The 23,200-nt window shown below is 34.3% G+C and overlaps 1 protein-coding gene across 1 annotated transcript in view; it reads right to left on the minus strand.

The window, feature by feature from the left end:
- Positions 1 to 21,171, minus strand: part of LOC139899740 (protein FAR1-RELATED SEQUENCE 5-like) — a 28,505-nt gene extending 7,334 nt beyond the window's left edge. The window contains exons 1-3 of the mRNA XM_071882581.1: positions 21,024 to 21,171; positions 20,395 to 20,555; positions 6,228 to 6,880 (exon numbers count right to left, since the gene is read on the minus strand). Of these exons, the coding sequence (XP_071738682.1) occupies positions 6,228 to 6,880; positions 20,395 to 20,555; positions 21,024 to 21,171 (962 nt within the window). The remainder of the gene's footprint in view (positions 1 to 6,227; positions 6,881 to 20,394; positions 20,556 to 21,023) is intronic.
- Positions 21,172 to 23,200: the final 2,029 nt, after the last annotated feature.

Genomic DNA, 23,200 nt, shown 5'->3' on the forward strand with positions numbered 1-23,200 from the left:
CATGAATACAGCTGGCGCATTCGTCAATCCAAACGGCATGACCAAAAATTCGTAATGACCGTAGCGTGTCCGAAAAGCAGTTTTCGGTATATCTTCTTCTTTGACACGTAATTGATGATAGCCCGATCTTAGGTCAATTTTCGAGTACACACATGATCCTTGGAGTTGATCAAATAAGTCGTCAATTCTCGGTAGTGGATACCGATTCTTGATAGTTAACTTATTTAATTCACGATAATCTATACACATTCGGAAAGATCCGTCTTTCTTCTTGACGAATAAAATTGGAGCTCCCCACGGTGAAGTACTTGGTCGTATGAATCCACGATCCAGTAATTCTTTTAACTGACTCTGAAGTTCTTTTAACTCGGACGGTGCAAGTCTATATGGAGCACGGGCAACCGGTGCAGCTCCTGGTACAAGATCTATTTGAAATTCTACAGATCTAAATGGAGGTAATCCCGGCAACTCTTCCGGAAATACTTCAGGAAAATCTCTTGCCACAGGCACGTCATTGATGCACTTCTCTTTTTCTTTCTTTTCGACTTTATTAACATGTGCTAAGATAGCATAGCACCCTTTCTTCAAGCACTTTTAAGCTTTCAAATAACTAATGAGTTTTAGCTTTGAGTTACCCTTCTCTCCATAAATCATCACCGGCATTCTATCCTTACAAGGAATGCGAATTGCCTTCTTGGCACACACAACTTCAGCTCCTACTTTGGACATCCAGTCCATGCCGACTATTACATCAAAACTTCCTAATTCTACGGGTATTAAGTCAATTTTAAATGTTTCTCCGGCTAAATTTATTTTACAATCACGGCAAATTTTATCGGCTTTAATTAGTTTACCATTAGCTAACTCAATCATGTACTTAGCATCTAGAGGTAATGATGAACAATTCAATTTAGCGTGAAAGTCTCTACACACATAACTTCTATCAGCACCAGTATCAAATATAATAGATGCGGATAAGTTATTAATGGTAAACGTACCCGTAACAAGCTCCGGGTCTTCACATGCCTCTCTAGCATTAATAACAAATGCTCTCCCACGTGCAGGTCCGATATTCTTCTCTGGATTCGGGCACTGGCTCTTATAGTGACCTTGTTTTCCACACCCAAAACAAGTAATGGTAGCCAAAGCAGTTCTATTTGCATTGGTGGCAGGAGTCTTGGTACCATTTGTATTTGTAACGAGAGCCCTACAATCTTCAGCAAGATGACCCTTTCGATTACATTTGTTGCATACCACATTACAGTAACCAGAGTGATGTTTGTGGCATCGGTTGCATAAAGGATTTTGTCCTTTATAACCAAAGCTTAAACCACTACCCGCACCTTGCGTGTTTTCTTGTTTCTTAAAAGATTGTTGTTGGTTACCTCGATCATAATTTCCATTCCACTTTCTTTTGTTACCTGATACCTTCACATCAGTATTGGATGCTTTCTTATCCATGATGACCTGATCCATTAGCTCGTTTGCCATGGTTATAGCTTCATGAATTGTCTTAGGTTTCGATGCTGTAACGTTTGCCTTGACCTTTTTGGGCAAACCATCTTTGTACATTTCAATCTTCCGTTCTTCGGTTGGAACCAATTCAGGACATAGCAAAACTAATTCCATGAATCGCTGATTGTAGTTGGTGATTTCAGTACCAACAACCTTCAGACTTCGTAATTCATCTTCCAACTTCCTAACCTCGTTCCTTGGACAATATTCGTTGATTAACATTGTTTTGAATTCTTCCCACGGAGTATCATAAGCTACATCTCCTCCTACAGCCTTCACATAATTTTTCCACCACGTGAGTGCACTATCTTGTAAAGTGCACGATGCATACTTGGTCATGTCCTTTTCAACACAACCACTGATTTTAAACACAGTCTCCATCTTTTCTATCCACCGGGTTAAACCGATCGGTCCTTCTGTTCCACTGAATGATGAGGGCTTGCAAGCTTGAAAAGTTTTGTAAGTGCACCCCACACGAGGATTTGGGTTAACTGCAGCACCTCTTGCAGCCTCGACCCATAACATTCTGTCGTTCACTCGTTGATTGATGAGTTCCTGGATTTCTTGTTCCGTCATTCGGTTCAATCGCGCCATATTCTTCTATAAGAATGAAAAGAAAATAATTATTCACATGGAATATTATAGATGTAGTGTATATTTACAGTACATTATAGCTTATTAATAATATGAACCAGGTATTATTATAAAAGCCTTTTCTTCTTATTAGCGTTTTATAATTATATCTCGGGTAGTACCTACCCGTTAATGTCCATACTTAATAGCTTAGTACAGAATCAATTACTACCATCTAAATAATACTTAACCATGGAAAATTATTGCATTTCACACTTCACTATTTTACATATGCTTATCTTACATCGAACATTAAACAAACCACACTAATAATATTATACAAAACATTATATGATCCCATGGTTTAATACGGCAGCGCATCGTTTGGTCTATTTTCTAGGACGTTTAGGTTCAAAGAATCGCTTAACGCTTATCCTGGCTGTCTGCCTATATTTTGGCTGTGGGACTAAAGAACTGGATGCCGGGATAGAACGAATAGGAATAGCGGGAATAGGGGTGGTAGTGTCTAGTGGAGTTAGTGCCACATCATCCTTACTAAACTCGGGATTTGAATTTTCTAATTCATTAGCCTTTCGTTTCTTTCCTAGTTCGAACTCGTCTTTTGTAATTTCCTGTATTTCTTCCTCGGGTTCACTTTCCTCCTCGGGTTCACTTTCCTCCTCGGGTTCACTTTCCTCCTCGGGTTCACTTTCCTCCTCGGGTTCACTTTCCGGGTTCTCTATAGTCGGTTCATCCGGAATTTGTGAGTCTTCCCCAAAGATATTATTTTCGTCATCGGATAGGTTAATGACTGGAACACCATCTGAAGATTCTGGTTCGGAGTCGCTGAACGTGATGACAAGTTTTGAGCCCGACATCTATCACACCACAACTAACTCATTAGTACTACATAATATTTACATATAAATTTTAACCAACAGTGATAAGCAATGGTTTTTGAAATCAGACCCGGTCAAAGTCCAGACTTACTAATGTATCCTAACGACTTATCAGTTAGACACACTAATGCAAACCTGGTTCGCTAAGACCACCGCTCTGATACCACATGTCATAACCCGTCCTTAACCATAAGAACGTGTTAGATAACGTATGATTTCATTGCGAGGTATTGACCTCTATATGCGACATTTTTAAAAGAGAAACTGCATATATTATACATTACAAACCATAACCATTATTTTTGTTACAAGCTTTAGACAATAAAAAGATGATTATCGTTTAGCGATAATCTTCGACTTACAAACTTTACATATAATGATAACAACACGATTTCGAGCATATTTTACAACACAAATCCTTGGGTATGCAGTTTTATTTTTGACACAAATATGCGTACGCAAGATCCTGCTCAAATTCAACATAATGCAGCGGAAGCTTTAGTAATCACCTGAGAATAGACATGTTTTAAAAGGTCAACATAAAGTTGGTGAGATATAGGTTTAATGCCGGCAGCAATATATATATATAGACCACAAGATTTCGTATATAAACAGTTTAATAAAAATATTCTAAGTGGTTGAGCACTTGGTAACCATACTTAACATTTAATCACGTCGCATATTCCCTTTATTATGAAATCTTACTACACCGTACCAAGTGTAGTCACGAAACGAAGTACTGTGCAACCGTTGAATACTGGTCGTCCAGTCCGGTTGGGGTTGTCAGGCCCGATAGATCTATCAACAGGATTCGCGTTTACAATACCGCTGTAAATAACAGTTACCAAGCTACAGGGAAGTATGCCAGTGGTACAACTCAACGTAGAATATATTTTTCAGTTACTTGTGTCCATAACGTAAAACATAAAATACATGTATTCTCATCCCGAAATATTTTAGAGTTTAAAAGTGGGACTATATACTCACTTTCGTCTTGAAGATATATATATAATTTGACTTGGTCTCCGGTTGATATCACGAACCTATCCATATATAATATATCAATACCTTTTCTTTTTAAACAAACGTCACATATATATACTTGTTATACTTTTAATACTTTGAATAATTCCTTAGTCCGTAGTTAGCAGTTCGTTGTTAGTAATTCAATTTTAATGGTTCATTTTTAGATGTTTAATATACCCGCAATGAAATAAATAAAACCCCCAACGAAATAAATAAAACCCCATCGTATATGTATTGGTCGAGATTAATCTTGACCCATGGTACCGGTGTTGTCAAATGACGTGTTGCGTACATAAAGTACCGGTGTTGTCAAATGACGTGTTGCGTACAATCATGGGATCTTATGATTAATCTTCTCGTGTTGTTTACGGGTGATCCTGAACCATATAAAATTGAATTATAAGTACATATATATAAAATATCATGTTAACTTAAAAAGATGTGATTTATTTAATTTTTTTCCCAATTATTTTCGTGGCTAAACTAGTCTTGGATATCCGATTTTGTTTCGGTCATAGTTTCTTCGTTACAACTCCGTTTTCGTTGATTCAACTTGCCATCTCCTTGGATCGAGTCCCTCTTTAAGACTATGAACTGTAAATACCTTAGTTTGTATTCAAAATCACACGGCATAGGTCAAACTTTAGTGAAACTTATGAAGTTAATCATTTTCCATCATGTAAACAACCTTAAATAATTATTTTTCTAAAAATACATATACTTTGAATTAAATCATGAAATTTTTATGTATTATCATATTCATAGAAAATATCATTTTTCCAGAAAATAAACCTCCAATTCAAGGCTCAAAATAGTTTTTAATTATCCAACCCAAAACAGCCCCCGGTTACACTCCGACACCGTAGATTCAGTTTTTAAGGTGTTCTTTGAAAAACCAAGTTATACCTTGTTAAGTTAGCATATAATTAAGATATGTTACAGGTCTTGAAGTATTTTAAAAGTTAAGTTAGAAGGATCTATTTAGTTTGCGAACAAGTTTGAAATCATTCAAACTATGTTCTAGTTTATAAACTCTTATATATATAGCTATAAATATATGAATTGAAAAAGAGTTGAAGTAGAGTTTTTACCTCAAGTTTAAAATGTAAAGTTGCTGGAAAGAAGTAGTAAAATAAAAGTTGAGAGAGTTCTTGCAAGTGTGTGTGAAAATTGGAAGTAAAATTTGGAAAATGAATGTGTAAAAATGAGTTAGAAATGGTGCTTATTTATAGGCTTGAAAATTTGGTTTTTAGTGAAAATATCTAAGATAAGTTAAAATTTATTATGTCATGAATGACATATTATTCCAATAATTGAAGATTTCTATTGGTATATACCAATAGTAAATACTTCTAGAAGCTGTGTATAGTACCCTAGATATACGTATAGGATTATTGAGGAAACGGAACGAGAATTCAAATATAACTATCTTTTGTAAATATACTTATATTGTTTTATGTATAAAAGCCCTTTAAAAATGATTAAATACATTACTTATACGATATATGTATAAACATTATAAATCATCAGTATTTATGTCAAATAACGTTACGTATGGTTATTGCTTTGAAAACTTAAGTTAGTAGTTTCAAGATATACTTATGAATTTTTGTTATTAATACAAAATGAGATATTAAAACATCCTTAGATCATGTTAAATATGTATGTATAATTATCATATATTGTATAGTTCGTGATATCATCGGTCAAACTAGACGGTCAAACGTTATGTAAAACTCTTTTCAAAAACATAAGTCTCAACAATTTGGATTGCTTATCATGTTGGTAAGGTTTAATTTATGTAAATATTAATCTCATAAGTATAGAACGATCGGAAAAGTCCGGGTCATTACAAACGAACACCATGCTGTACCTGAAAATATAGAGTTAAATAGTTATATATAATGTACAAGTATGGTTCTAAAAAGTATTGTATAAAAGCCCAAAAATATAAACAATAAAATATGATACAAGTATGACACCAAGTCTGATGTTATCTAGCATGTTTTTATTTATTTTTTTAATTCAATTTTTGTTTTTTTAACTTGTATCTTTTTTATTGTTAACTAGTAGATAGAATGTATGTTGATTTGAAGATTAAAATGTTTGAACTCAACATAATTAGTTAATAAATACACAGTAAAACAATTCAACATAGATGCACTAATCAAACCATAACATACGATACACTACACATAAAAATGAAGTTTTCACCTGTTAGTTCGGTAGGTTGCGTCAAATGCAAGTACATCGCCAAACAACTGATAATTACAACGTGAGGTCTCATCAGCCCAGAAAAACGCAACAAGCTCATTTTGTTCAGTTTTGTATTCAAAACATAACTCAGGATTGTTTAACTTCCTGTTGGCGAACTTATTGATCAACATTTGAGCATCTCTCTCACCAATACAAACGTTCACATCTCTCTTATGATTCTTATAATCAACCACAGTTCCCCTAACTTGATCATATCCGCCATTAAGACATGCACGTAACCGGTGTGCCCTAACAGGTCCGATATTGTTCGTACCGGCCAATTGTATAAAACGTCTGTCTTCATACTCTAGCTGTCTTCGTGCTCTTGCTAGATGTCTATCTTCGACTTGATCAAGTACGTGATTGTGCTCCTCCACAAAACCATATAAAAAACATTTTTCCGTTCCTTGAATCAGCCTCAGTTTTATTCTAGCATAACAGTCTGTAACTTTGAAGTTTGAGTTTCGTCTTTGACGTACAGGCTTCTTTTTCTCAGGTTCGTTATTTGGTTCTTCATTACACACGGGCTGCTCTTGAGATTTCTCCATCACCGGGCCACGTTTCAATGAATCAGCTTGTGTTTGAAGCCTCGGTTTATGTAGTGACCCGAACTTTTCCATGTTTATATATATTAATTGAGATTGATATTTACATGATTAAATGTTTCCAACATGTTAAGCAATCAAACTTGTTAAGATTTGATTAATTGAAATATGTTTCATATAGACAATTGACCACCCAAGTTGACCGGTGATTCACGAACGTAAAACTTGTAAAAACTATACGATGACATATATATGGTTATATATATAGTTAACATGTTTTTATTATAAGTATTTATCTCATTAGGTATTTTAACAATGAGTTATATACATAAAAATGAGACTATTAATTTAAGAAACTCGAAAACGATATATATAACGATTATCGTTATAACAACGTCTTACTAGGTACATATGAATCATATTAAGATATTGATACACTTGGTTAATTATGTTAAATGATAAGTAAATATATTATAACGTATATTAACAATGAAATACATATGTAAAAATAAGACTACTAACTTAATGATTTCGAAACGAGACATATATGTAACGATTATCGTTGTAACGACATTTAACTGTATATACATCATACTGAGATATATTATATATCATAATATCATGATAATATAACAATTTAATATCTCATTTGTTATAATAAACAATGGGTTAACAACATTCAACAAGATCGTTAACCTAAAAGTTTCAAAACAACATTTACATGTAACGACTAACGATGACTTAACGACTCAGTTAAAATGTATATACATGTAGTGTTTTAATATGTATTCATACACTTTTGAAAGACTTCAAGACACTTATCAAAATACTTCTACTTAACAAAAATGCTTACAATTACATCCTCGTTCAGTTTCATCAACAATTCTACTCGTATGCACCCGTATTCGTACTCGTACAATACACAGCTTTTAGATGTATGTACTATTGGTATATACACTCCAATGATCAGCTCTTAGCAGCCCATGTGAGTCACCTAACACATGTGGGAACCATCATTTGGCAACTAGCATGAAATATCTCATAAAATTACAAAAATATGAGTAATCATTCATGACTTATTTACATGAAAACAAAATTACATATCCTTTATATCTAATCCATACACCAACGACCAAAAACACCTACAAACACTTTCATTCTTCAATTTTCTTCATCTAATTGATCTCTCTCAAGTTCTATCTTCAAGTTCTAAGTGTTCTTCATAAATTCCAAAAGTTCTAGTTTCATAAAATCAAGAATACTTTCAAGTTTGCTAGCTCACTTCCAATCTTGTAAGGTGATCATCCAACCTCAAGAAATCTTTGTTTCTTACAGTAGGTTATCATTCTAATACAAGGTAATAATCATATTCAAACTTTGGTTCAATTTCTATAACTATAACAATCTTATTTCAAGTGATGATCTTACTTGAACTTGTTTTCGTGTCATGATTCTGCTTCAAGAACTTCGAGCCATCCAAGGATCCATTGAAGCTAGATCCACTTTTCTCTTTTCCAGTAGGTTTATCCAAGGAACTTAAGGTAGTAATGATGTTCATAACATCATTCGATTCATACATATAAAGCTATCTTATTCGAAGGTTTAAACTTGTAATCACTAGAACATAGTTTAGTTAATTCTAAACTTGTTCGCAAATAAAAGTTAATCCTTCTAACTTGACTTTTAAAATCAACTAAACACATGTTCTATATCTATATGATATGCTAACTTAATGATTTAAAACCTGGAAACACGAAAAACACCGTAAAACCGGATTTACGCCGTCGTAGTAACACCGCGGGCTGTTTTGGGTTAGTTAATTAAAAACTATGATAAACTTTGATTTAAAAGTTGTTATTCTGAGAAAATGATTTTTATTATGAACATGAAACTATATCCAAAAATTATGGTTAAACTCAAAGTGGAAGTATGTTTTCTAAAATGGTCATCTAGACGTCGTTCTTTCGACTGAAATGACTACCTTTACAAAAACGACTTGTAACTTATTTTTCCGACTATAAACCTATACTTTTCTGTTTAGATTCATAAAATATAGTTCAATATGAAACCATAGCAATTTGATTCACTCAAAACGGATTTAAAATGAAGAAGTTATGGGTAAAACAAGATTGGATAATTTTTCTCATTTTAGCTACGTGAAAATTGGTAACAAATCTATTCCAACCATAACTTAATCAACTTGTATTGTATATTATGTAATCTTGAGATACCATAGACACGTATACAATGTTTCGACCTATCATGTCGACACATCTATATATATTTCGGAACAACCATAGACACTCTATATGTGAATGTTGGAGTTAGCTATACAGGGTTGAGGTTGATTCCAAAATATATATAGTTTGAGTTGTGATCAATACTGAGATACGTATACACTGGGTCGTGGATTGATTCAAGATAATATTTATCGATTTATTTCTGTGCATCTAACTGTGGACAACTAGTTGTAGGTTACTAACGAGGACAGCTGACTTAATAAACTTAAAACATCAAAATATATTAAAAGTGTTGTAAATATATTTTGAACATACTTTGATATATATGTATATATTGTTATAGGTTCGTGAATCAACCAGTGGCCAAGTCTTACTTCCCGACGAAGTAAAAATCTGTGAAAGTGAGTTATAGTCCCACTTTTAAAATCTAATATTTTTGGGATGAGAATACATGCAGGTTTTATAAATGATTTACAAAATAGACACAAGTACGTGAAACTACATTCTATGGTTGAATTATCGAAATTGAATATGCCCCTTTTTATTAAGTCTGGTAATCTATGAATTAGAGAACAGACACCCTAATTGACGCGAATCCTAAAGATAGATCTATTGGGCCTAACAAACCCCATCCAAAGTACCGGATGCTTTAGTACTTCGAAATTTATATCATATCCGAAGGGTGTCCCGGAATGATGGGGATATTCTTATATATGCATCTTGTTAATGTCGGTTACCAGGTGATCACCATATGAATGATTTTTATCTCTATGTATGGGATGTGTATTGAAATATGAAATCTTGTGGTCTATTGTTACGATTTGATATATATAGGTTAAACCTATAACTCACCAACATTTTTGTTGACGTTTAAAGCATGTTTATTCTCAGGTGAATATTAAGAGCTTCCGCTGTTGCATACTAAAATAAGGACAAGATTTGGAGTCCATGTTTGTATGATATTGTGTAAAAACTGCATTCAAGAAACTGATTTCGATGTAACATATTTGTATTGTAAACCATTATGTAATGGTCGTGTGTAAAACAGGATATTTTAGATTATCATTATTTGATAATCTACGTAAAGCTTTTTAAACCTTTATTTATGAAATAAAGGTTATGATTTGTTTTAAAAATGAATGCAGTCTTTGAAAAACGTCTCATATAGAGGTCAAAACCTCGCAACGAAATCAATTAATATGGAACGTTTTTAATCAATAAGAACGGGACATTTCAGTTGGTATCCGAGCGTTGGTCTTAGAGAACCAGAATTTTGCATTAGTGTGTCTTATCGAGTTTGTTAGGATGCATTAGTGAGTCTGGACTTCGACCGTGTTTACTTGAAAAATGATTGCTTAACAAATTTTGTTGGAAACTATATATTTTTAACATGTGAATATTATGTGATATATTAATCTCTTAACGCGTTTGATATTATGTGATAGATGTCTACCTCTAGAACAAGTCCCATTGACTCACCTAATAATAATGAAGAGTCAAATGTAAATTGGAATGATTTGTGGACTGATTCACAAGTTCCCGAAGAGGAACCGGAAGAAGAGTCGGAACCGGAAGAAGAATCGGAACCGAAAGAAGAATCGGAACCGGATGAAGAAATAGAACCGGTGGGGGAAATAATAAAACGGTTAAGAAAAAGAAAATCCTCAACCAACCGACCAAGGTTAATTATGGTCAATGGTGTTTCCGCCAAGGAAGCAAAATATTGGGAGGATTACCAATTCTCCGATGAATCGGATTCCGACGAGAATTCCGATGATGTTATAGAAATTACCCCAACTAAATTTAAAAAGGCAAAAGAAAATAATAAGGGAAAGGGCATAAAAATAGAGAAATCTAATTCCAACCCCGATGAACTTTATATGTATCGTCAACCCCCGAAGTCCTTAAGTTGTAACAATGACCCGGGAACCTCTAAACCACCAGGTTTTTCTAAACCAATGTGGATCACGACGGCTCATATTAGGGGAACATCATATATCCCTAGAAACTTGGCAAAACGAACCAAAACCGAAGAAGAAGAAACGAGCGAGTCGGAATAAGATAGTTGTATTCGTGTGGTGTAATATATGTAATATAGTGTTCGTATGCTTTATGATATATGTAAAAATTGCTTGTATTAATAAGTATTTTTTTATGAATCTAACTCTTGTCTATTTTACAGTTTAAAAACACAAAATGGATAGACAACCCAATATTTTAAGAGACCTACCCGGAGACATGATTGATGAAATCTTGTCTAGAGTCGGCCAGAATTCCTCGGCACAACTATTTAAGGCGAGATCAGTTTGTAAGACATTCGAAGAACGTTCCAAGAATGTCTTGGTTTATAAGAGACTTTCGTTTGAAAGATGGGGGATATCACATTGGGAAACCCATAAGTTACGATGTGTTTACTTTGACGCATATATTGCGGGGAACCCAAATGCTATTTTACGCAACGGGTTAAGAAATTATTTTGACTCAATATATCCGAATATTGGACTTCGTGATTTAGAAAAAGCGGCTAACATGCAACATAAAGAAGCATGTTATGCTTACGGATTAGTAATGTTCGCTTCTCACCAAAGTGAGAACAAGAACATCGGGCTACAACTATTAAACAAAACGTTTCCACAAGTGACGGAGTCGGTAATTGGGGTAAGAAATGAGGTTTTTAGATTATTACGGGACTGTTGGACATTACGTAACCCTCGTCCCTTTGACGACGCTACAACACGCTGTCTTATCAACGGCCATAACGGTTATGTTGCACAAGACCAAGGATGGGAAGTAGTCCTAGTAAAACCAGAATGCATGACTTGTTTCTGGACGTATGAATTACGTGTCTTTATTGCCTTTGCTGAACGACTTGTGTACTAGCTAGAATTATCTTCACAACTATCTTGTATCAAAGTTATTGTGTGCTATATTTCATGCTTTATGTAAAATAAGCGGTATTGTAAGTTTGTAAAATATTGTATAAAAGTTTGAACGCGAAATATTATTATAATCAGTTTTTCATATAGAATTGTAGTAGTTGAATTGTATATTAGCTACTAAGTATGAACTTAACGGGTAGGTACTACCCGAATTTAAACTTATAAAACGCTAATATGAAGAAAAAGCTTTTATAAATGAGTTCATATTATGCTACAAAATACTATTAACTACTCTTAATATTCTGTATGATTAACTTGTTCCATTTAACTATTTTGAAGGAAATGGCACCGACTACTCGACACACCGTGAATATGAATGAAGAGGAATTCCGTACTTTTCTAGCTTCAAACATAGCCGCAGTACAGGCTGCGCTACATACCAACAATAACCTTGGATCTAGCAGTACAGGAAATCGTGTAGGATGCACCTACAAAGAATTCACTGCCTGCAAACCTTTGGAATTTGATGGAACCGAAGGACCGATCGGATTGAAACGGTGGACCGAGAAGGTCGAATCGGTGTTTGCCATAAGTAAGTGTACTGAAGAGGACAAAGTAAAGTACGCTACGCATACCTTCACAGGTTCTGCGTTAACATGGTGGAATACCTATCTAGAGCAAGTGGGACAAGACGATGCGTACGCACTACCGTGGTCAGCATTCAAGCACTTGATGAACGAGAAGTACCGTCCCATAACCGAGGTCAATAAGCTCAAGACAGAACTTAGAGGGTTACGAACCCAAGGATTTGATATTACCACGTACGAAAGACGATTCACAGAATTGTGCCTATTGTGTCCGGGAGCATTCGAAGATGAGGAAGAGAAGATCGACGCGTTTGTGAAAGGATTACCGGAAAGAATCCAAGAAGATATAAGTTCACACGAGCCCGCCTCCATACAACAGGCATGTAGAATGGCTCACAAACTCGTGAACCAAATTGAAGAAAGAATTAAAGAACAGACTGCTGAAGAGGCCAATGTGAAGCAAGTCAAAAGAAAGTGGGAGGAAAACGGTGATAAGAATCACCAATACAACAGCAACAACAATTACAACAATAATCGCAACAATTATCCCAACAATCGCAACATCAATCGCAACTACAACAAACGGCCCAACAACAACAACAACAACAACAACAACAACAGCAACTACAACAATCATCCCAACAACAATAATAACCGCAACAACAACAACAATCAGAAGCAGCTATGCCAAAGGTGTGAAAAGAATCACTCGGGGTTCTGCACCAAATTTTGCAACAAGTGTAAAAGAAATGGTCATAGCGCGGCGAAGTGTGAGGTCTATGGACCAGGGGTTAATAGAACGAAAGGAACAAATGGTGTCGGAACGAGTAATGGCGGAGCAAGTAGTGTCGGAGCAAGTTATGCCAATGTAGTTTGTTATAAATGTGGAAAACCGGGCCACATTATTAGAAATTGCCCGAACCAGGAGAACACGAATGGACAAGGCCGTGGAAGAGTTTTCAATATTAATGCGGCAGAGGCACAGGAAGACCCGGAGCTTGTTACGGGTACGTTTCTTATTGACAATAAATCTGCTTACGTTTTATTTGATTCGGGTGCAGATAGAAGCTATATGAGTAGAGATTTTTGTGCTAAATTAAGTTGTCCATTGACGCCTTTGGATAGTAAATTTTTACTCGAATTAGCAAATGGTAAATTAATTTCAGCAGATAATATATGTCGGAATCGAGAAATTAAACTGGTTAGCGAAACATTTAAGATTGATTTGATACCAGTAGAGTTAGGGAGTTTTGATGTGATAATCGGTATGGACTGGTTGAAAGAAGTGAAAGCGGAGATCGTTTGTTACAAAAATGCAATTCGCATTATACGAGAAAAAGGAAAACCCTTAATGGTGTACGGAGAAAAGGGCAACACGAAGCTACATCTTATTAGTAATTTGAAAGCACAAAAACTAATAAGAAAAGGTTGCTATGCTGTTCTAGCACACGTCGAGAAAGTACAAACTGAAGAAAAGAGCATCAATGATGTTCCCATTGCAAAAGAATTTCCCGATGTATTTCCGAAAGAATTACCGGGATTACCCCCACATCGATCCGTTGAATTTCAAATAGATCTTGTACCAGGAGCTGCACCAATAGCTCGTGCTCCTTACAGACTCGCACCCAGCGAGATGAAAGAACTGCAAAGCCAACTGCAAGAACTATTAGAACGTGGTTTCATTCGACCAAGCACATCATCGTGGGGAGCTCCTGTTTTGTTTGTCAAGAAGAAAGATGGTACATTCAGGTTGTGTATCGACTACCGAGAGTTGAACAAACTTACCATCAAGAACCGCTACCCACTACCGAGAATCGATGACTTATTTGATCAACTACAAGGCTCGTCTGTTTATTCAAAGATTGACTTACGTTCCGGGTATCATCAAATGCGGGTGAAAGAAGATGATATTCCAAAGACTGCTTTCAGAACACGTTACGGTCATTACGAGTTTATGGTCATGCCGTTTGGTTTAACTAATGCACCCGCTGTGTTCATGGACCTTATGAACCGAGTGTCTGGACCATACCTTGACAAGTTTGTCATTGTTTTCATTGATGACATACTTATTTACTCAAAGAATGACCAAGAACACGGTGAACATTTGAGAAAGGTGTTAGAAGTATTGAGGAAGGAAAAACTGTACGCTAAGTTTTCAAAGTGTGCATTTTGGTTAGAAGAAGTTCAATTCCTCGGTCACATAGTGAACAAAGAAGGTATTAAGGTGGATCCAGCAAAGATAGAAACTGTTGAAAAGTGGGAAACCCCGAAAACTCCGAAACACATACGCCAGTTTTTAGGACTAGCTGGTTACTACAGAAGGTTCATCCAAGACTTTTCCAGAATAGCAAAACCCTTGACTGCATTAACGCATAAAGGGAAGAAATTTGAATGGAATGATGAACAAGAGAAAGCGTTTCAGTTATTGAAGAAAAAGCTAACTACGGCACCTATATTGTCATTGCCTGAAGGGAATGATGATTTTGTGATTTATTGTGATGCATCAAAGCAAGGTCTCGGTTGTGTATTAATGCAACGAACGAAGGTGATTGCTTATGCGTCTAGACAATTGAAGATTCACGAACAAAATTATACGACGCATGATTTGGAATTAGGCGCGGTTGTTTTTGCATTAAAGACTTGGAGGCACTACTTATATGGGGTCAAAAGTATTATATATACCGACCACAAAAGTCTTCAACACATATTTAATCAGAAACAACTGAATATGAGGCAGCGTAGGTGGATTGAATTATTGAATGATTACGACTTTGAGATTCGTTACCACCCGGGGAAGGCGAATGTGGTAGCCGATGCCTTAAGCAGGAAGGACAGAGAACCCATTCGAGTAAAATCTATGAATATAATGATTCATAATAACCTTACTACTCAAATAAAGGAGGCGCAACAAGGAGTTTTAAAAGAGGGAAATTTAAAGGATGAAATACCCAAAGGATCGGAGAAGCATCTTAATATTCAGGAAGACGGAACCCGGTATAGGGCTGAAAGGATTTGGGTACCAAAATTTGGAGATATGAGAGAAATGGTACTTAGAGAAGCTCATAAAACCAAATACTCAATACATCCTGGAACGGGGAAGATGTACAAGGATCTCAAGAAACATTTTTGGTGGCCGGGTATGAAAGCCGATGTTGCTAAATACGTAGGAGAATGTTTGACGTGTTCTAAGGTCAAAGCTGAGCATCAGAAACCATCAGGTCTACTTCAACAACCCGAAATCCCGGAATGGAAATGGGAAAACATTATCATGGATTTCATCACTAAATTGCCAAGGACTGCAAGTGGTTTTGATACTATTTGGGTAATAGTTGATCGTCTCACCAAATCAGCACACTTCCTGCCAATAAGAGAAGATGACAAGATGGAGAAGTTAGCACGACTGTATTTGAAGGAAGTCGTCTCCAGACATGGAATACCAATCTCTATTATCTCTGATAGGGATGGCAGATTTATTTCAAGATTCTGGCAGACATTACAACAAGCATTAGGAACTCGTCTAGACATGAGTACTGCCTATCATCCACAAACTGATGGGCAGAGCGAAAGGACGATACAAACGCTTGAAGACATGCTACGAGCATGTGTTATTGATTTCGGAAATAGTTGGGATCGACATCTACCGTTAGCAGAATTTTCCTACAACAACAGCTACCATTCAAGCATTGAGATGGCGCCGTTTGAAGCACTTTATGGTAGAAAGTGCAGGTCTCCGATTTGTTGGAGTGAAGTGGGGGATAGACAGATTACGGGTCCGGAGATTATACAAGAAACTACAGAGAAGATCATCCAAATTCAACAACGGTTGAAAACCGCCCAAAGTCGACAAAAGAGCTACGCTGACATTAAAAGAAAAGATATAGAATTTGAAATTGGAGAGATGGTCATGCTTAAAGTTGCACCTTGGAAAGGCGTTGTTCGATTTGGTAAACGAGGGAAATTAAATCCAAGGTATATTGGACCATTCAAGATTATTGATCGTGTCGGACCAGTAGCTTACCGACTTGAGTTACCTCAATAACTCGCGGCTGTACATAACACTTTCCACGTCTCGAATTTGAAGAAATGTTTTGCTAAAGAAGATCTCACTATTCCGTTAGATGAAATCCAAATCAACGAAAAACTCCAATTCATCGAAGAACCCGTCGAAATAATGGATCGTGAGGTTAAAAGACTTAAGCAAAACAAGATACCAATTGTTAAGGTTCGATGGAATGCTCGTAGAGGACCCGAGTTCACCTGGGAGCGTGAAGATCAGATGAAGAAGAAATACCCGCATCTATTTCCAGAAGATTCGTCAACACCTTCAACAGCTTAAAATTTCGGGACGAAATTTATTTAACGGGTAGGTACTGTAGTGACCCGAACTTTTCCATGTTTATATATATTAATTGAGATTGATATTTACATGATTAAATGTTTCCAACATGTTAAGCAATCAAACTTGTTAAGATTTGATTAATTGAAATATGTTTCATATAGACAATTGACCACCCAAGTTGACCGGTGATTCACGAACGTAAAACTTGTAAAAACTATACGATGACATATATATGGTTATATATATAGTTAACATGTTTTTATTATAAGTATTTATCTCATTAGGTATTTTAACAATGAGTTATATACATAAAAATGAGACTATTAATTTAAGAAACTCGAAAACGATATATATAACGATTATCGTTATAACAACGTCTTACTAGGTACATATGAATCATATTAAGATATTGATACACTTGGTTAATTATGTTAAATGATAAGTAAATATATTATAACGTATATTAACAATGAAATACATATGTAAAAATAAGACTACTAACTTAATGATTTCGAAACGAGACATATATGTAACGATTATCGTTGTAACGACATTTAACTGTATATACATCATACTGAGATATATTATATATCATAATATCATGATAATATAACAATTTAATATCTCATTTGTTATAATAAACAATGGGTTAACAACATTCAACAAGATCGTTAACCTAAAGGTTTCAAAACAACATTTACATGTAACGACTAACGATGACTTAACGACTCAGTTAAAATGTATATACATGTAGTGTTTTAATATGTATTCATACACTTTTGAAAGACTTCAAGACACTTATCAAAATACTTCTACTTAACAAAAATGCTTACAATTACATCCTCGTTCAGTTTCATCAACAATTCTACTCGTATGCACCCGTATTCGTACTCGTACAATACACAGCTTTTAGATGTATGTACTATTGGTATATACACTCCAATGATCAGCTCTTAGCAGCCCATGTGAGTCACCTAACACATGTGGGAACCATCATTTGGCAACTAGCATGAAATATCTCATAAAATTACAAAAATATGAGTAATCATTCATGACTTATTTACATGAAAACAAAATTACATATCCTTTATATCTAATCCATACACCAACGACCAAAAACACCTACAAACACTTTCATTCTTCAATTTTCTTCATCTAATTGATCTCTCTCAAGTTCTATCTTCAAGTTCTAAGTGTTCTTCATAAATTCCAAAAGTTCTAGTTTCATAAAATCAAGAATACTTTCAAGTTTGCTAGCTCACTTCCAATCTTGTAAGGTGATCATCCAACCTCAAGAAATCTTTGTTTCTTACAGTAGGTTATCATTCTAATACAAGGTAATAATCATATTCAAACTTTGGTTCAATTTCTATAACTATAACAATCTTATTTCAAGTGATGATCTTACTTGAACTTGTTTTCGTGTCATGATTCTGCTTCAAGAACTTCGAGCCATCCAAGGATCCATTGAAGCTAGGTCCAATTTTCTCTTTTCCAGTAGGTTTATCCAAGGAACTTAAGGTAGTAATGATGTTCATAACATCATTCGATTCATACATATAAAGCTATCTTATTCGAAGGTTTAAACTTGTAATCACTTGAACATAGTTTAGTTAATTCTAAACTTGTTCGCAAATAAAAGTTAATCCTTCTAACTTGACTTTTAAAATCAACTAAACACATGTTCTATATCTATAAGATATGCTAACTTAATGATTTAAAACCTGGAAACACGAAAAACACCGTAAAACCGGATTTACGCCGTCGTAGTAACACCGCGGGCTGTTTTGGGTTAGTTAATTAAAAACTATGATAAACTTTGATTTAAAAGTTGTTATTCTGAGAAAATGATTTTTATTATGAACATGAAACTATATCCAAAAATTATGGTTAAACTCAAAGTGGAAGTATGTTTTCTAAAATGGTCATCTAGACGTCGTTCTTTCGACTGAAATGACTACCTTTACAAAAACGACTTGTAACTTATTTTTCCGGCTATAAACCTATACTTTTCTGTTTAGATTCATAAAATATAGTTCAATATGAAACCATAGCAATTTGATTCACTCAAAACGGATTTAAAATGAAGAAGTTATGGGTAAAACAAGATTGGATAATTTTTCTCATTTTAGCTACGTGAAAATTGGTAACAAATCTATTCCAACCATAACTTAATCAACTTGTATTGTATATTATGTAATCTTGATATACCATAGACACGTATACAATGTTTCGACCTATCATGTCGACACATCTATATATATTTCGGAACAACCATAGACACTCTATATGTGAATGTTGGAGTTAGCTATACAGGGTTGAGGTTGATTCCAAAATATATATAGTTTGAGTTGTGATCAATACTGAGATACGTATACACTGGGTCGTGGATTGATTCAAGATAATATTTATCGATTTATTTCTGTACATCTAACTGTGGACAACTAGTTGTAGGTTACTAACGAGGACAGCTGACTTAATAAACTTAAAACATCAAAATATATTAAAAGTGTTGTAAATATATTTTGAACATACTTTGATATATATGTATATATTGTTATAGGTTCGTGAATCAACCAGTGACCAAGTCTTACTTCCCGACGAAGTAAAAATCTGTGAAAGTGAGTTATAGTCCCACTTTTAAAATCTAATATTTTTGGGATGAGAATACATGCAGGTTTTATAAATGATTTACAAAATAGACACAAGTACGTGAAACTACATTCTATGGTTGAATTATCGAAATCGAATATGCCCCTTTTTATTAAGTCTGGTAATCTATGAATTAGGGAACAGACACCCTAATTGACGCGAATCCTAAAGATAGATCTATTGGGCCTAACAAACCCCATCCAAAGTACCGGATGCTTTAGTACTTCGAAATTTATATCATATCCGAAGGGTGTCCCGGAATGATGGGGATATTCTTATATATGCATCTTGTTAATGTCGGTTACCAGGTGATCACCATATGAATGATTTTTATTTCTATGTATGGGATGTGTATTGAAATATGAAATCTTGTGGTCTATTGTTACGATTTGATATATATAGGTTAAACCTATAACTCACCAATATTTTTGTTGACGTTTAAAGCATGTTTATTCTCAGGTGAATATTAAGAGCTTCCGCTGTTGCATACTAAAATAAGGACAAGATTTGGAGTCCATGTTTGTATGATATTGTGTAAAAACTGCATTCAAGAAACTGATTTCGATGTAACATATTTGTATTGTAAACCATTATGTAATGGTCGTGTGTAAAACAGGATATTTTAGATTATCATTATTTGATAATCTACGTAAAGCTTTTTAAACCTTTATTTATGAAATAAAGGTTATGATTTGTTTTAAAAATGAATGCAGTCTTTGAAAAATGTCTCATATAGAGGTCAAAACCTCGCAACGAAATCAATTAATATGGAACGTTTTTAATCAATAAGAACGGGACATTTCAGTTTACCTTCTCTGTTGCACACAAACAGCCTGTGTGTTAATTCTCCATTTAGTTTATGTTTAGCCGTTGATTTTCTTACGGTGAAACCAGCTTTTTCAGCATAACTTTCATACATAACTAAGGCTTCCTCGAGTGAATTAAACACGGTGCCTACAACCGGCTTGTGTATTGACGGAACCTCTGGTATGAAGTATCTGGTTCCATTAGGGGTGAAGAATGGAACACTTGAACCGGATGAACCTATTGAGAAAAAATATAACAATTCAATAAGGTATCTGTGATCACAAAATATGTACCAATGATAACTTATTAATCATTCATTTATTGAAAAAATGTTAATTTTAACATCTATTCAAACATGTATTTGTTAACATACATGTTCTGATGTTAACTAACGAAACAATTAGTGTGCAACTATTATGTAAAACTGTATATATAAATAATGTAAAACCACAATCTATGTATTTATGTACAACACTAATAAACATATCAGATAGTGAATTGTGTAAAACCACAGAAACATAATGTTTACATAAAGTATGTAAAACCACAAATGCATCAATTATGTAACAATTTTTTCAAAATGGTATCAATATAAACACTAGTAAACATATCAGATGAAGCATTGACGACAAATTCAATGGATAATTTATTAACATTGATGAAAAATTCACTCGATAATTTTAAGAATTCTAAAATACTAAATACCTTGATTTCGATTAGGGGTGGAATGTTCTTGATTGATATTAACATCTTCCAAATGATGAACATTAGAACACCCTGCATCGTCTGAATTGCGATGGTTCGGTAAATTGAATTCATTCAGTTCTCTCCCTTGATCGATTGGCACAGACATCGTAAATTAAAAACGTAATTTTTTTTTTGAAAGGCAAATTAAAAACGTAATTGTGGAGTAACCGGCTTGTGTTCTCTCCCTTGATCGAATGACTCATTCTAGTGAGGGGGAAAGAGATAGCGTAAACCATGGCCAAAATAACTGCTATGCTAGATTGTGGAGTAACCGTCGCTGTTTATCAGGCAAAAAAATGAAATTCAAAAACAGAAAACCTAATTTAGCCTGTAAATTACTGATTTACCCTCATCTATTGAGGTTCTCACGGTTCTGTATCTTTTTGGGGTTCTTAATTGAACTTTTGGCTATATATATATATATATATATATATAAATTTTTTTACATATTTATTTACACACAATAGTTCGTGAATCGTCGAGCACGATCAAAGGTAATTGATTACATGAATATAGTTCCAAAATTTTGAGATTCAGTATTACAGACTTTGCTTATCGTGTCAAAAATATTAAATCGTATCGAGAGTTTGGTTTAAAATTAGTCCAAATTTTTCGAGTCACTACACAAACAGAGCACATTCATTACATTTATTACTCTTTGATATACTAGAGTTAAACCATACTATCAAAACCTATTTTATTATGAAACATTCAACACAAGTAATGTTTTTAAAATTTCATTGAACACACATGATCTGACTCCTAAGCTTCATGAACACAAATATGTTTATCTCTTGAATATTCATTACAACGAATCTATATGATAATTCATTCAGATTTATACAGATTCAAAAAAAGTTTTAGAATTCAACATACAATTCTTTATTATTCATAAATCGTAATATGTTTATTACCCGAACCTTCAGTTTCTTTCGATTTTCCTTTATCGCATAATTTTCCCCCCCTTTTTTGATGAATCCCCCGTCATTTAATTGCGATCTTTCTTCAGTTTCAGTTTCTTCAGCTATTGAATGAAAGAATTTGATGGATTGAATGATAGAATTTGATCGATTAATGTGTGAAAGCGAGCGAATGAATGAAAGAATTTGATCGATTGAAACCTAGAAAATGGAACGATGAATAAACCCTAGAATTACGAACGAAAATAATCAGTATTTTTATTTTTATTCATTTTATTTTATTTTCGTTATTATTTTTATTCAGCGCTTTTTTCATCTGATTTGCAAAATGACCAAATTGCCCCTCTGTGTTTTTCAGTTAGTTACCAGCAAACCCACTAAATTGCTAAACTTCCCCCTTCCCCCCTAAAAATCACTTCCCTCTTGATGATGACCCTATATATATATATATATATATATATATATATACACACACACACACACACACACACACACACACACAGGGTCAGGTTCAAACGAGAACCACTAAAAAGGTGAGAACTGCGAGAACTATTTAAACTAATAGTTTTTATGCGTTTAAATACAACAAATTAAATGCAAATGTTAATTAATGCACATATCATTAACAAACATATGTTCATTACCTCAAATTATATGTTAAATTGTTAATTATACGAAACTGTTCACATGTTCGGAAAGAAATATGCACATTTGAACCAGAAACTATATATTTAATTATATAGGTAAAATATAAGTGTTTTTCAACTATTTTATGTTCATTCATACTCTTCATCAAAGTTTATGTGTGATTCAATCTAGTTACATGTGAAAATCTTTATAAATCAAAAGTTCTCGCAGTTCTCTCCTTTTTAATGGTTTCCGTTTGAACTTTTGGCTATACACACATATATACTTATATACAAACATTAAAGTTGAATTTTTAGCAGCCTGGGTCAATATCTATTATAGTACTCTACGTTTTCAAAACTTGGTATGCTGGAAGAACGTGCTTATAGACATGAGCATACATACGACATACGTGAAGGAAATTCGTGCCGTTCAACATTTCATCTATCAAAGATAATTCAACAAATCAATAAATATTACGATGAGCTTTTATGCATAAAAAACAATTGCAAAAATAAGTGTCATGTCAATTATTAATGTCACACGTGTAACATTACGTTATGTTGATTGGTGGGATGCATCTTCGGA

This window comes from Rutidosis leptorrhynchoides, chromosome 3 (genome assembly GCF_046630445.1).
Source record: "Rutidosis leptorrhynchoides isolate AG116_Rl617_1_P2 chromosome 3, CSIRO_AGI_Rlap_v1, whole genome shotgun sequence".
NCBI lineage: Eukaryota > Viridiplantae > Streptophyta > Magnoliopsida > Asterales > Asteraceae > Rutidosis > Rutidosis leptorrhynchoides.